We start from the raw sequence: 14,892 nt of genomic DNA, 5'->3' as shown, positions 1-14,892 counted from the left end.
GAGAATTAAAACAAAAATAGTGAAATTCTACAAAATAGGGTAAGTACATCAAGAATCTTACCTTACTCAATTAAAGTGTGCATGATTTTCATTTAATTTGTTATACTAAAATTATTAATATTTAATTATATATATGTGGAAATGTTAATATTTATTGTGAAATAAATTAAAAAGAAATGAATATATGAGTTTTATCTTAACAACAAAGTGAATAGACTAAGTGTAGTGAAATCAAACTAATAAGGACTAAATTGAAAAGTATACAAAAGTTTATGTGTAAATTGAAATAATATGATAAAAAGCTTTAATGAAATGTAAGTGTTAGTGAATTAATTACAAAGTGATATGTAAGTGAATTTCTAATGATACTCAATTTCATATTGAAAAGGACCAAAATGTAAAATGTACAAAAGTGACTAAATGTAATAAGATTTTGAAATAACACATTCAAGTGTAGTGATATATAGAAGTCAAGTGAATACCAAGTGAGAATATGGTGATTAATGAAAATATATGCTAATAGCTACTAAATTGAAAGGATTGTAAAGTAAGTGAAGTGAAATTTATGCAAAGAAGAATAGATAGAAAATGACCAAAATTTGATGTGTAATTAAATATTAATAGATAATTTTAATGAAGTATTTATGGTAGTAGGTTTTAATGCGAAGTGAAATTGAAGTGACATGTTAGTGAACATTTAATTTTATGAATTAAATGATTAAGTTGCAAACGTGTAAAAGAGACATGTGAAATTTAACAATACTTTGATAGTGGATATAGAATATTATAAGTTAGTGTATTATATATTTCATGTGCCAAAGAAATACTACTATTGTGTTTATTGAATTTTTATAATAAGGATTGAAGTGAAAAGAATTCAAAAGTATATAAGTTATGTTCTTAAATGTACATGTGAAACTAATTCTGTTATATTTGCCCATGTAGACAAGATATGAACTAGTAGGATATAGATACCATGTCATTACAGAAACTTTTAGCGCGCTTTCTGTTAATGCACTTCAGTGCCACAATGTTCTAACAAAGCACTTCGGTGTTGTTCCATTTTGATATTGCACTTCAGTGCCACTCTATTATGTTATTGCATCTCGGTGCAACTTTATATTATTTTTGTATATCCTACATGCTCTATTAAGTCTATATTGGGTATCTACTAAATAATAAAGGAAAAATAAAATAATGATTAATATGACATATTTACGTGTAAGTGAAAGGAAATGGTAGTGAATTAAACTATATTGATTAAGATATAATAAGAAGTTTTAATGTTATTAAATTTTGACTTATATAATATAATATTCATGCACATTATTTATACTTATTTAAAGAAAAGTAAGATTAAATCTTGCTGTATCTTGAAACTAATTAACAACTTCAACAGACTTAAATAACTCAATCAAGCCTCAATCTATAGACATGTGTTGAATGTGCAACATGTGTTGAATGTTATCAGCATACTCCAACATAAGGTAAGTATCATAAATCTTAAATTAACTAGAGAATACTATCTTCTCTCTCCATTGTTAAGTTTTTCATTATTCTCAGAAAAGAGTTTCTTCATTTAAATTTTTGAAAAGAAATCATAAGAAATAGCTTACATTTTAAAGTTATTTATATATAATAATATATTATATATTATATATTATAAAAAGAGAAAATAATAATAATTTTTAAAGAAAGGAGATATTGGTTTGAAATAAGCCAAAGGCTTCCTCACCTTTGCAAATGAACAACAGTGATTTCAATACTGCTCTAATTAAAAGGTTGTTTCAAAATGCCAATTGTTTCAAACATTTTAAAATAAAACGATATGTTGAAGTAGTGTACTAAATTATATTATGGGTTATATATGCATTAAATATTTTATATATAAAATATTAATTAAATATTAATTAAGTTTTAATTTAGTTGACATTGACATTATTGTTAGTGCAGGAGGACGTGTGGTTGAGCATGCTAAAATGCGCTATATTATGCTCAAATTTAAAATTTAATCTTTACATTTTAATTTTGACATAATTTGATGTCTCAATCCTTAAAATGTCATTAATTAGTTTAAATATTTTATTCCAATTAATTTGATAATGTTAATTTTAAGATTTGTTAACACCATTAAAATTTTCTTTTAATTTCAAGTACATTACAATGTCTTTTCTTGTTATGTGGACATCAAGTGAGGTTTTTTTATTTCAAAATATCACACCAATAAATTAATGGAAGAAAATAAATAAACCTGAATTTTAAATTCAAAAATAAAGAAACTAAAATTTTAAAAATAAAATTCCAAACATAAGAAGTACAAAAATTTTAAAGATATTTGAACTTTTAAATTTAATTTAGGCATAAATGCAAAAAAAAAAAACCTCTTTGGGGGCTTTTGGTTTTGTGCCATTCACCTTTTTATTTTTTGATTGACATCCTCAATATTACGATTTTTTAATAAATCAGTCCAGTTTTAACGGTCTACGTGAGTTAATCGTTAATCAAACTATAGGTCAACATAATAGCCCATGTGTCACGCCACATAAGCGCACAACGTCATAAATGATGTCATCTATTTAACCAAAATTTTTTTCTTATTTTCTCTCTTGCCAAACATCATTTTTCTTCTTCAAAACATATGGTTGGCTCATTTAATCTACAAGAATCTCTATTACCATGATTATAATCATGTTTTGTGTAATTTTTGTAAACCCACACCTTAGCCTTTTATCCAATGGTAGTTGAAGCTCCTCGTATGAATCCTTTCCCTCCTCAATTAATCACCAACAATCCATCGTTTTACTTTGTTTTCCATGTTTGTTCTTGTTTTATTGACCAGCTTCTGGTGATCGAAGCCGAATCAACTCTTTCATCGACCCATAACCATCCACACGCCATATCACCCAAAACCTTCCTCGATGGTGAAAATATTGGCATAGGAAGAACGGCGGGCGTCACAGGACATGGCGACACTAAAGATGCTATTCCATCTGACTTTTTCGCTCAGATTATAAACGAAGTCGTATTCCGCGGAGCGTAAGGAGCAAATAGGTTGTTGCTGTTATTGAATTTCTTCTTGTTGCCGTAGAATTTTCTGGCTTTTAACCGATTCTGATTTTGAAGCTCGTTTAGAGTTGGAGGTTTGTATCCTTGAGTATTACTACCGGAAGCAGCGGGAACAGAAGAAATAGCAGAAACAGAACCCATGGGTAAAGGCTTATTCTCGAACTTCCAAGAATCTTTACCGAATGAAACTTTTTTTTCCCTTCCAATTGTTATTACGATTGAAAGAAGAGAATTTATTGTTAGGGTCAGGGTTTTGGTTTGGGTCATGAGATTGCCAAGGCTTGTAGCTTCGATTCAACATCATCAGAGGTGGTAGTTGAGTCATCATCTGAGGACCGGAGTTTATAGGCTGCGACTGAGACGCCGCAAATTGATTCATCGCTTGAGAGTGAGCCGCCGACGCCATCAACTGATGAGACTGATTCATCATTTGCGGTTGAACTGGAACTTGGACCTGAACCGTGTTCATCATCATTTGCGGTGGCTGATTCATCATTTGAGCCTGATCGTTCATTTTCTTTTATAAAATAAAATGAAAAACGAAATCAAAAAAATTCGAAAAGAAAAAAAAACCCTAATTTTTCAGTTTTAGAATTGAAATTTGCTGCCAGATCAAACGATTTACTATTGATCTGTTAATTTCCTTTTGGTTCTTTTAGTTTTCCTCGATCTAAAACTGAAAATTAAGAGAGAGAAATGAGAGAAAAAAATTTGTTAAATAGATGATATCACCTATGACATCGTGTGCTTATGTGGCATGCCACGTGGGTTATTAGGTTGACCTACAATTTAATTAACGATCATGAGTTCACCATTAAAATTAAGCTAATTTCTTAAAAAATTATAATGTTGAGGGTATCAATCAAAAATTAAAAGGTTAATGGCACAAAATCAAAAGCCCCAAATGTTGAGGGTTTTTTTTGCAATTATGCCTTTATTTAATCAATAAATAACGGAACGCGAAATATGATTGGAAACCATACTAGCAAATTGTAAGAAGAATGCCGCCCACGTAGCTTATGAGGAAGGGAACAAAACGTTTTGGCCCATCAAATGATTCAACGGCCACGATTTACAAGATAAAAACTGCGCGCGCTTTAACGGTCTCACCTTATCTATACACCTCGTAGAGCGTATAGTATTTTAACTTTAATTTTTCTGGCAAGCGCCGGAAAGTCAAAACTATCCTCAGGACTTACTTCTGCTTCTTCGTTTTTTATCGTATCCCCCCACTCTTCCAAACACTCCCAAATTCCCCAAATTATATCTCAACGAATCCCTCTGATTATTCTTTTACAACCGTTTCTATCCAAATGGCTCTCCCTGAAACAGCCGATTTCGCCCGGAATTTCTCTGTTTTGGTCAGAGTCCAAGGCCCCGTAAGCCCATTAACCTTTGCAATTTGCAGCTTTTTTTAAATAAAATGGATGTTTATTAAATTTATTTATTTTTAATTAAAAATTTGTGTAGGATCCAAAGGGTCTGAAGATGAGGAATCATGCCTTCCATCAATACCAGTAAGTTAAATTTTTGTCTTGTGTTTGGATTCCAATTTTTTGAATTAATTTTTTTTTAATTATGGGTATTTTAGTTCTGGCAAAACGACATTGTCAGCTTCGGGCATGCTATTACCTGACACCCTTTACAAAACTGAAGTGGTTAAGTGCATTTGGGACAATGATAGTGGTCAGAATTTGATGTTAGTTATGACAGTCGCTTCTCTCGTTGAGCCTTTTCTTACAATTCAACATAGGGAAAACCTTTCTCAGGTAGTAATGTTGACCTTTTTTTGGGGTTTAATTGCTGACTTTGTTGGGATTTTGAGTTTATATTGTGCTACTCTTTGTTGCGATGCAGGGTCTACCTGAGTTGATTCCTGGTGCTCAGATTGATATTATGGTCGAGGTATAAGATAGGCAATGCCTGTTGATTAACTTGGAATGAGTTAAGTGTAATGAGAATAGTGTTATTTTCATAGGAAAATATGGGCGCAGATTCAGATGGAGGAGGTTGTTGCTGGTTTACTGCACGGCTACTGAAAATGGTGAGCATTTATAAGTTGTTAGTATGGCTACTTATGGATTTAAATGCTATAAGAACACTTTAATGAACTGTAATATTAGGTTATACTTTGTTGCACTTGAGAAATTGACTGCATATGGACTATATGATATTGATTGATGAATGGATTTTGAAGGTTGATGTTCCCATATCATCCCTTGCACTTCAATCCCTTGTCGAAGCTTCTTCAGGCTCACAAGAGCAAGGATGGGAGTTTGGTTGGTCATTGGCTTCAACTCATCAGCCTTCAGTGGACAGTACTCAGACACAGGCGAGTATGAAACAAACTACTCCTTTATCGTTCTTACAAAAACAAAATTAAAAAACTCCTTAATTTACCCTTGTTGGAGATCATCAGTGACCAGTTGTACATAACCATAGATCCTGGATTTTTTTTTTCTGTGATCATGCTTGAGGAAGTAGTTTTTCCTTCATTTACCCTTGTTGGAGATCCAACAAGATCTGATGTTTTAACTTTATTTCAGATAGAGTATGATAACAAACTTTTAATGGAGCGTCAGAGGCTAGTGATGGGGAAATCGAGCAATCCTAGTCTAATGGCCAGGTCAACAACTAGAATTGCTATCCTTGGAGTTAATTTGCATTTAAATGTAAGCTTTTCTTTCACTTTTTGCTCTTTTCTTTTAATTAATATTTACTGTTCAATAGTAACTGAAGCAGAAAATGTACTGTTTCGAGGTTTTATGGTTTGTATGGTTATTTTTGCATGCTTTGGCTCTTAACCTCGATGTTGTGGATTATCATGAATCAGGGCCTACCAAAAATTGGAATATTACCTCTGAATAAAAGGGGAGAGTTTCTTCTGGCAATGGGATCTCCATTTGGCATCCTCTCTCCCTTGCACTTCTTTAACAGGTAATGCTACCTCCTATGTAAATATCTTTTACGCTTTAATAAGCTAACATTGATAACAACAAACTTGTTTGCCAAAATTAGTTTTCATTAGTCCAAATACTTGGATCACTGACAGTGATCCTTGTGGAACATGAAATGAACTAATCTTTTATTGGTATTTAACTTTTACTATCAAACTATCCGAGTATAGTTCTGTATCTCTCTTCTCACCATGGTATATTATTAATTATTTTGCTTGCTTATGTTCTTCGGGAGTTCTACTGTTTGACTAATGTAGCTACTTGAATCAGCATGTCAGTGGGATCTGTTGCCAACTGCTATCCACCTAAATCATCTGACAGAGCATTGCTAATGGCTGACATTCGATGTCTTCCTGGTCAGGATTTTCTCATGCTTTGTTACCTTTACTTTTTCTTTCAAAAAAAATTACCTCGAACTCCTAATTATGATTTGCTATCAAATTGGCCAGGAATGGAGGGTGGTCCAGTTTTTGGTGATCAGGGCATGCTGGTTGGTATCCTGACCAGACCTTTGAGGCAAAAGACCAGTGATGCTGAGGTTCAGGTAACTTGCACATGGTTGGCTTATCCATATTCTTTAAGCTTTGTCATAGTAAATTCTTCACAACAAGTTGTAGCCTTGGGTAACAGTTGGTGATTCCATGGGATGCCATTGCAAGTGCTTGCAGTGACTTGCTGCTGAAGGAGCCACAAATTGAAGAAAAGGGGATTCACATCAACAAGGGAAACTTAAATACTGTAGGAAATGGATTATTGTCTAACAGCAATGGTTCAAATGGACACTGCTGTTACAATCATGACCATTTTAACTCACCTTGCTCTTCACTATTACCGATTGAGAAGGCAATGACTTCCATATGTCTTATTACCGTTAACGATGGTGTATGGGCATCAGGTGTTGTGCTCAATGATCAGGGGCTAATACTCACAAATGCTCACCTGTTGGAACCGTGGCGATTTGGGAAAACAACTGTAAGAAGTAGTTCAAAAAAAGAAGCACCATTCTTCCTACCTGAAGAATCTGCATTTTCTGAGGAGAAAGGATATAAGAGGTACCAGAAAAGTTGCATTGGACCATTTCCACTGGCTGATCAGCAGAAAGGGTACAAGTTGAAGTCAGTTTTCCATGGTCATAGGAGCATACGTGTTCGACTTGATCATCTGGACCCTTGGATTTGGTGTGAGGCGAAGGTAGTATATATTTGCAAGGGACCTTTGGATGTTGCTCTGCTCCAAGTTGATCGTATTCCTGATAAGCTTACCGCTATTATGGTGGATTTTAGTCAGCCATCATTAGGATCAAAGGCATATGTTATTGGACATGGACTACTGGCACCAAGATGCGGTAAAGCACTTCCCTATTTATCTATTTGTTTGTGGTTGTTTCAATACATTTGAAATGAGATAATTCTGTTGTGTTTACATTACTCTTCACTTTACCCTTTTTCATTGTACGACTTGGACTTGATAAGTGGTTCTGTGAACGTTCACATCTGAAGTTTCCAATCTTAGCATCGAAGCCATCCGTTGTGTAGTTTCAAACAAGGTCATTTGGATCTCTGTTGGTTAGAGAACTTTTTTATTTTTTAAAGATGTTGGTTAGAGAACTTTTTTATTTTTTAAAGATGTTGGTTAGAGTGCTTAAAACTACTCGTTTACCAAATAAGGTCAAAGTATGCCGTTTCAAGAATGCATTAGCTTACATTGTCCACTGACCCTGTATCTCCTAAAATTTCTTATCAATCCCTGATCGACTGCATTTTTTTTTTTTTTTTTGCTATGATGCATAGGAGCATCAAATTTTCTTAATGCTACGATATTGAGGGACTGAGTCCCCTGGGATTGTTTCTTGTGTACTTTCATCTGAATAAACCGTTTATCTATACTTTTTGTAATCTCTTATTTTCTTAAATTCAGAGTCTTTTATCCTTATTTAATTTGCAGGCTTCTCCCCTTCTGTTTGCTCTGGGGTGGTTGCAAAAGTTGTGAAAGCAGAGATGCCCTCGTATTACAAATCTTTATTGCCAGGGGTTTCACAATTTCCTGCAATGCTTGAAACAACCGCTGCTGTTCATCCCGGTGGAAGTGGCGGTGCTGTCGTCAATTCAGATGGTCGTTTGATTGGACTTGTTACAAGGTATGGTGGATAACAATTGTGCAAAAATAGGTTTAATCTCGTAGTGGTTTGACATCGTTGGAAATGCTCTTTTTGACGTCACGTTGGTTGTCAGAAATGCTGTTTTGCATTTTCTTGTCGCTACTGTTTTTGTGGTCTGAGGGATGGAGTACTTGTTTGATGCTTCGTGTTTATACAAGATTGTGACATCATTTTATTGTGTGTTTCTGTTCTACTAATCCACATTTTCTGTTGTTTTTTTTTTTCTCATGTCTGTTGTTAAGCTTGTCGGTGCTGGCTGATCAAATGGTTTTTAATGAGTTATGTTCTTGATACAGCAATGCCAGGCACGGTGGAGGAACAGTTATACCACATTTGAACTTCAGCATTCCGAGCGCAGTTTTGATGCCTATCTTTCAGTTTGCGAGAGGTTGGTTAATTAGGATTGCGATGGTTACCATGTTTTGTGTTTTCTCCTTGTACGGCTGATAAATTTAGTATTGGTTATGTAAATCCTTCTTTTCTTAAATTTATGAATTCCTTTCGTTTTTTGTCCACAGACATGAAGGACTTTTCTCCTCTGCAAAATCTTGACAAACCAAACGAACTCCTTTTGTCAGTATGGGCATTGATGCCTCCATTATCTCCAAAGCCAGGGCCTCCACTTAATCTTCCCCAGCCGATACTAGAAGATAACAACAACAAAGAGGGGAAAGGTTCTCGGTTTGCTAAATTCATAGCCGAAAAGAATGAACTGTTGAAGAGATCTGCTCAATTTGGTAAAGTGGAAGGACTCCCTAATCCGATTCTTCCTAGTAAGTTATGACCTTTGCTATATTTCTTGTGCTATATATATAATATCGAAAAAGATCATCCCCCGGAATATGCTGAACCAAGTTTCAAAACACCCCTGTTATGATGACTCGGGTCTTGCCGGAGTTAGCTCACAGATCATGTAAACAATGGGTTTTGGGGGAAGTATTAAGGAGTCCCCTCTCATTTGTAATTACATTTCTCAACTTTACTTAAATGAAATCAAATTCCAAATGTCCTTTCTTCCTGCATCCGACAAGGAAGAATATGATGTTGAGCTAGGTTCTGCCTGACCCAACAAAGTTTCCCAGGAATTGTTATGGTCTTCTCTCGGCTCGATTTCATTTGTCTCTACTGCTTGAGTCGAGCTCGACTTCAAACTGCTCAAACTGGTTTGAGTAAACTCAATTAAGCCTTTTTTACTTGGTAAAAAATCTTCGTGTTCAAATTTGAATTGATATTTTTTAATACTAATTAAAAAATAAAAGAGCTTGATTAGTACTCATATTCGATTCATTTGATAGCTTCGATTGAATTACTAGCATGGTATTATTATTTTCACAATTTTATTGTTGGATTTTGGGTGTGCTTGGTTAGTGAAAAAAATGAAACAATGAAAGGAGAGAGCGGAAAAATGAAAAGAAAAAATATTTCGAGTGTGCTTGATTGGAAAGTAAAGTGAGAGGAAAGAAAATAGGAGAGGCGATAATTTTTTGTCTTAATGCCTTAAAACCAATCCTTTCAAATTGAAATTCAAGGGAGAGAAAATGAGAGAGAAGTGTACGATAGTTCAAATTATATTTTTCAATTGTTTTATTTTCTTTTTACTTTTCAACTCTACCAAACAACAAGAAATAAAATTGCTTTTTATTTCTATTTTTTCATAGTTCTTCCCAAGCACAGTTATGGTTTTCACCCTTCTAGTTTTTCACCCCTCCAATTTTCTATCTTTCCAATTTTTTCCAATTTTTTCTGTTGTACCATGTGCATCTTTTTCCAATGAAAAAGGAGTGAAATCTAAGTGTGTTTGTTTCATGAATTCATTTTCATTTTTTTGAAAAATGAAAAATAGTGAATAATACATGTTTGATTAAATATTTTGAAAATTTTTAAAAAAATAAAAATAAAAATTCGTGAAAATTAGAGAATAAAGAAAACACATTTTCATTTTTTTCAATAGAAAATGTTTTGGGAAAATGGAAAAAAGTTGAAAATAATAGATGTAATACCCAATTTGTACTCGGCCCGTACCAGGTAAACAAATAAATGAAAACAGTCCGATTACAAACAGCCTACAAGGCCCAAACTAAAACAAAGCAGTGGCCCAAATTACAATGGCCCAAAACAGAGGGAAAACCCTAGGGTTTCTAAGCTTCGGCCGTCGCAACTCCAAATCTCCCACGAAGGCCGAATCTCCATGGATCTTCACCTGCGCATCAAGGGAAAACAAAAATGGAAAGCGAATCAAAGGTTTGTAAATCAAATAAAGAAACAGATTTGTTTCTTCTTTAGATTTATTCTATTCAGCTATAAAATAGCCATTGTAACACTGTAACAAGGATCCGAATTCGAAATCAATAAAAACAACCATCTCCACAATCGAAAATAGCAAATACCAAGAGCAATACAATCGATTCAAAGGTTGATATTTATCGGTTTTTTATATATTTTTTTATTTACTTTTATACGAATAAAAAGACAAATAAAAAGGAAAGAGGTAACCTTTTGAAGGTGCCTAGATTGCTGTGAAACGGCCGAGGGAGCCACCCCCGAGGATCGGTGTCTGAAAACCGAAAGGTTTCGTGATTTTTCGAGGCTTTTTGCTGATATTTTTGAAGGATTTGAACCCAGATTTGGGTATAAGGGGGTTTGAAAGGCCGAATAGGGGATTTTCCCTTTTCGCCACCACATCTGGCGACCCGTCATGGGAGATCGATGGTAAACACGATGGTAACAACCGACCGATGACCGAACCGTAGGTGCGTGCTTGAGGTTGAGAGCTTTTTCGGAGGGATTTTCTGTTTTTTTTGAAGGAATGAATTTTTTTTATAATTTTGGCTTAAATAGTCGATTGAAAACGGCAACGTTTGAAGGAGGGGGATCAGCGCGTCGACCCGGCCCGGACCCAGGATCCGCGTGTTTTTCATGCGGAGGGGCAAATTACACTTTTGGCCCCTCCGCCTTTTAATATATTTCCAATTAGGTTTTTTTTTTTAAATTCGTCCTTTAATTTATTTTAAATTTCAATTTAACCCTTTTGAACGGCGCCGTTTTAGAAGAAAAGGGAAAATTGCCCTTCCAGCCCCTCTATGTAATTCGCGAGTTCAATTTAGTCCTCCAGACTTTATTTATTTGCGGATTTACCCCAGTTTTTTTACTTGCAATCCAATTTAGTCCTTTTTTTTATATTTTTCTTAAAATCAATTAATTTTGATAATGTAATTGTTATTTTTTTATTTTATGATTTTCATATGTAATTATTATTATTTTATATATATATGTATATTTATTTTTATGTACGTATTTATACCCTTTTTTAAAACTAATACTTTTCGCATATTTATATATATATACTTGTTTAATTAATATTATTTTAATTATTTCAAACCTATGTATTTTTATGTGTACATGTATACATTTTTTTGTTTATTTCAATCATTTGTTTATCAATTTATGTTTGCATATTTTTTATTATTATCTTACCCATTTATTTGATATTTTGCATGCCATTATCTTATTTATTTATTTATTTATTTATTTATTTATATTATTTCTATGAAATTGTTGTATTTATTATTGATATTTGTTTAAGGGCATCTATTCACACATTCAACATAATGTTACACTATCTTTTTACTCAATTTTAAAATAAAACTTTTCAAAATAGGGATAATACTCGTATTTAGGATTTTTCAAGAAAATTGAGCCCTAACGTATTGGGTTCCGATTTTTTTTGTAAAATCTAACAATCGAGGATTGCTCTTTAAATCAAACAAAATAAAACTTATCATCGGGAATTCAATATGTTGTGTCCTAACGTATTGGATGTGACACGTTGATTTCTCGAGATAAAGATTTTTAAAGAAATAAAGGAAATATTGAATGTTTGAGATTTTAAGAAATTGTGCCCTAACATATTGGGCCGCGATTTCTTCATAAATTTTAAACAATTAGATATTTTCTTAAATTTTATTACACGAATTTTTGACTAACTCATTGTGAAGAGAATAAAATGTTGTGCCCTAACGCATTGGGTGTGATATTTTTCTTTTCAAAATGAGAAGGTCTTAATAAATAATTTAATTTAATTAAGGATCGCGTTTTTTAACTCTCGACTTCAAGACATTAATTAATCAATTTGGTACCAATTTTTGGGCGTTACGAGGGTCCTAATCCTTCCTCGTTCGTAACTGACTCCCGAATCCGTTTTTCTAAAACTCGTAGACCAAAGCTATTTTTTAGGTGATCCAATCACACCTTAATAAAAGATTGGTGGCGACTCCTAATTTTTATTTTTTAAAGTCGACAATTAAATTTTTGTTAAAAAATGGTTTCGACAGCTTGGCGACTCCATTGGGGACATTTTTTTAAAAAAAATAAGAGAGTCGAGCCACAAAGTTGATTAATTTTTGTCTTATAGTCGAAAAAATGAAATTCGTTTTTAAAAATCCTCTTACATTCATGCTTAATTGATTTAATTACTTTAAATTATTTTGCATTATATATTACATGTACTGGATAATTTTACCCTCTAAGTGGGAGTGAGAAGCTATTCCTTCGTGAGGTTTTCACCTTCGTATAGGATAGTGGATCGGTTTCGGGATACATCGGTACCTATGCCTTCGTGAGATTTTCATCTCCGTATAGTCATAGGGAAAATGTGTCCCCCTGAACTGAACTTGATCTATATGAGCTTATAATGGGTGAAGATCAAGGAATCTGCTGGTTCGGGTACCTTTACTTTAGAGCCAAACCGCATATAATGAGCCTTAGGAGCTTGCCTTAGGTAGAACTACACTAAACCCTAGTAGATGTCCTAATAGACGTTTTACTCTTCCTTGATTATATGCTTATATTTGATACTGACTTTTATGTTTTATTTTGTTTGCATGACATGGCATTTCATTTCATCATAAAAGGCGTCAGTTCAGATTCAGTTGCTAGATAGAAAGCTTGTCATGGAAAAAGGGTTTCTTGATAAAGTGGAGGACAATGCGGCTGTCCGAGCTTGGTCTGAAACAACGCAGCAAGAAAAGGGTGATAGCCTGGCCGATGGGTATGTATCAGAATTATGGGATTTTACTCACATCAGTTAACTCAAAACAATTTGCAGGAGTTGAAGGAAATCTGGGATCAGTGGAATAATGAGGTTAGACAGTTATTTTATGACAATTATGGGGGTTTGCCTTATTTGCTTGATGTGAAGGTAGACAAGCATTTTTTTCGAGCCCTCGCCTAGTTTTGGAATCCTGCTTACAGTTGCTTCACGTTTGGGAATGTTGATTTGGTGCCTACGATAGAAGAATATGTGGCTTTACTCCGATGTTCAAAGTTTCAAGTGGACAGGGTCTACCCGAGAGCTGTAAATGTGCCAACCTTTTTAAAGAAGCTAATAGGTATAACAAGGATGAATGAGCAGTGGGTTGCTGCACGGATTAAGCAAAAGGGGGATAGTAAATGCGTTACTTGGAGAAGTTTGAAAGATGCAATTCTAACACATCCAGATGTGAGAAAGAGGTTAGATGTCTTTGCTTTAAGTATATATGGCTTGGTTGTCTTCCTCAAGGCCTTGGGGCATGTGGATGAAGTAGTCACCGATTTATTTGACCGACTTGATAAGAAGGTTACACTGTTTCCGGCAATTTTGGCAGAAACCTTCAGGTCATTGAGTACATGCCAAAAAACAGGTGAGGGCAGATTTATTGGATGTGCACAACTTCTACTTGTATGGTTTCACAGTCACTTTTGGAGGGCAGATAAGGTTTCATATCGGGTTTTCTCTGAAAATTATTCACCACTAAAGGAGATAGTAGCTACGCCGAGGAGGGACAACGTTTCAGAGGAGAAGTGGATGACGATTCTTTAAAGTCTTCAGGAGGAAGATGTTGAGTAGAGAGCTCATTGGTTACTTCCAGATGAGATCCTGTACAGGTGTGGTAATTTCGATTGGGTTCCACTACTTGGGATTTGGGGAGCTAGTGGATATGCCCCGTTGTTGGTGCTGAGACAGTATAGGTCAAGACAATTTATACCTGCGACCCAAGGGATAGCTGATTGTGAATTTTCATACAAAGATGATGGTTATATAAAGAAGATTCAAGAGATGTCTAGCGCGTGGAAACAGACTCGCCAAATGAAGGGGTTAGTTGTGGGTCCAATGACAACTCCTGAGTATAATGAATGGTGGGGTAGGAGAATCAACGACAATATACCCAAGGTAAATCAAGAAGGTCGCCAGCCAATAGAGGAGTATTTGCGAGTTATTCCTTCTGAGTTGGAAATCATAATACAAGATTTTGAGAGAAGAAATGCGGATTTAGAAAGAGCAAATGGAGGAAGAAAAGATGAACTTGAGATTGGACATAGACGTTCAGAAGCTTGAAACTGAGAAATTAAGGAAAGAGAAAAACAAGGCTGAGGAGTAGCTGGGTAGTCTAAAGACGGATTATAAAAAGTTGCGTCTGTCAATGAGAACTGCCGGGCTGGCAAAAACGTCAGAACACTGGCGAGCAGAAATTCGAGAAGAAAAGGATAAAGTCGATAGATGGGAACAGAAATTGCAAGAAATGCAGAGGCGAAACGAGGCTTTAGAAAAGAGTTTGTCAGAAAGCCAAAAGGAAAAGGGTGAGTTAAAGGATAGGGTGATCGTGTTGGAAGGATCTCTTCGTCAGTATCGAAATCAAAATTCTGTAATAGAGTTGAAAGCAAGCTTGAGCAAGA

At 34.5% G+C, this 14,892-nt stretch overlaps 1 protein-coding gene across 3 annotated transcripts; it reads left to right on the top strand.

The window, feature by feature from the left end:
- Nucleotides 1–4,208: 4,208 nt before the first annotated feature.
- Nucleotides 4,209–9,186, top strand: LOC105773989 (glyoxysomal processing protease, glyoxysomal). 3 transcript variants are annotated; one of them, XM_012596263.2, is made up of 14 exons: nt 4,209–4,445; nt 4,537–4,583; nt 4,658–4,835; nt 4,924–4,971; nt 5,045–5,110; nt 5,264–5,398; nt 5,613–5,738; nt 5,900–6,003; nt 6,294–6,379; nt 6,473–6,567; nt 6,654–7,368; nt 7,968–8,160; nt 8,478–8,569; nt 8,700–9,186. In XM_012596263.2, the coding sequence occupies exons 1-14, from the start codon at nt 4,380–4,382 to the stop codon at nt 8,963–8,965; spliced, it is 2,217 nt and encodes a 738-aa protein (XP_012451717.1). In that variant the 5' UTR covers nt 4,209–4,379; the 3' UTR covers nt 8,966–9,186. The 3 variants fall into 3 exon arrangements, with proteins under 3 accessions (XP_012451717.1, XP_052488602.1, XP_052488603.1); XM_052632642.1 differs by lacking the exons at nt 4,209–4,445; nt 4,537–4,583 and having other exon boundaries at nt 4,812–4,835; nt 5,264–5,402; XM_052632643.1 differs by lacking the exons at nt 4,209–4,445; nt 4,537–4,583; nt 4,658–4,835 and having other exon boundaries at nt 4,965–5,110; nt 5,264–5,402.
- Nucleotides 9,187–14,892: the final 5,706 nt, after the last annotated feature.

Source organism: Gossypium raimondii, chromosome 6 (assembly GCF_025698545.1).
Source record: "Gossypium raimondii isolate GPD5lz chromosome 6, ASM2569854v1, whole genome shotgun sequence".
Classification (NCBI taxonomy): Eukaryota; Viridiplantae; Streptophyta; class Magnoliopsida; order Malvales; family Malvaceae; genus Gossypium; species Gossypium raimondii.
The sequence above is the reverse complement of the archived record's forward strand: the minus strand, read 5'-3'. Positions and strand labels throughout refer to the sequence as shown.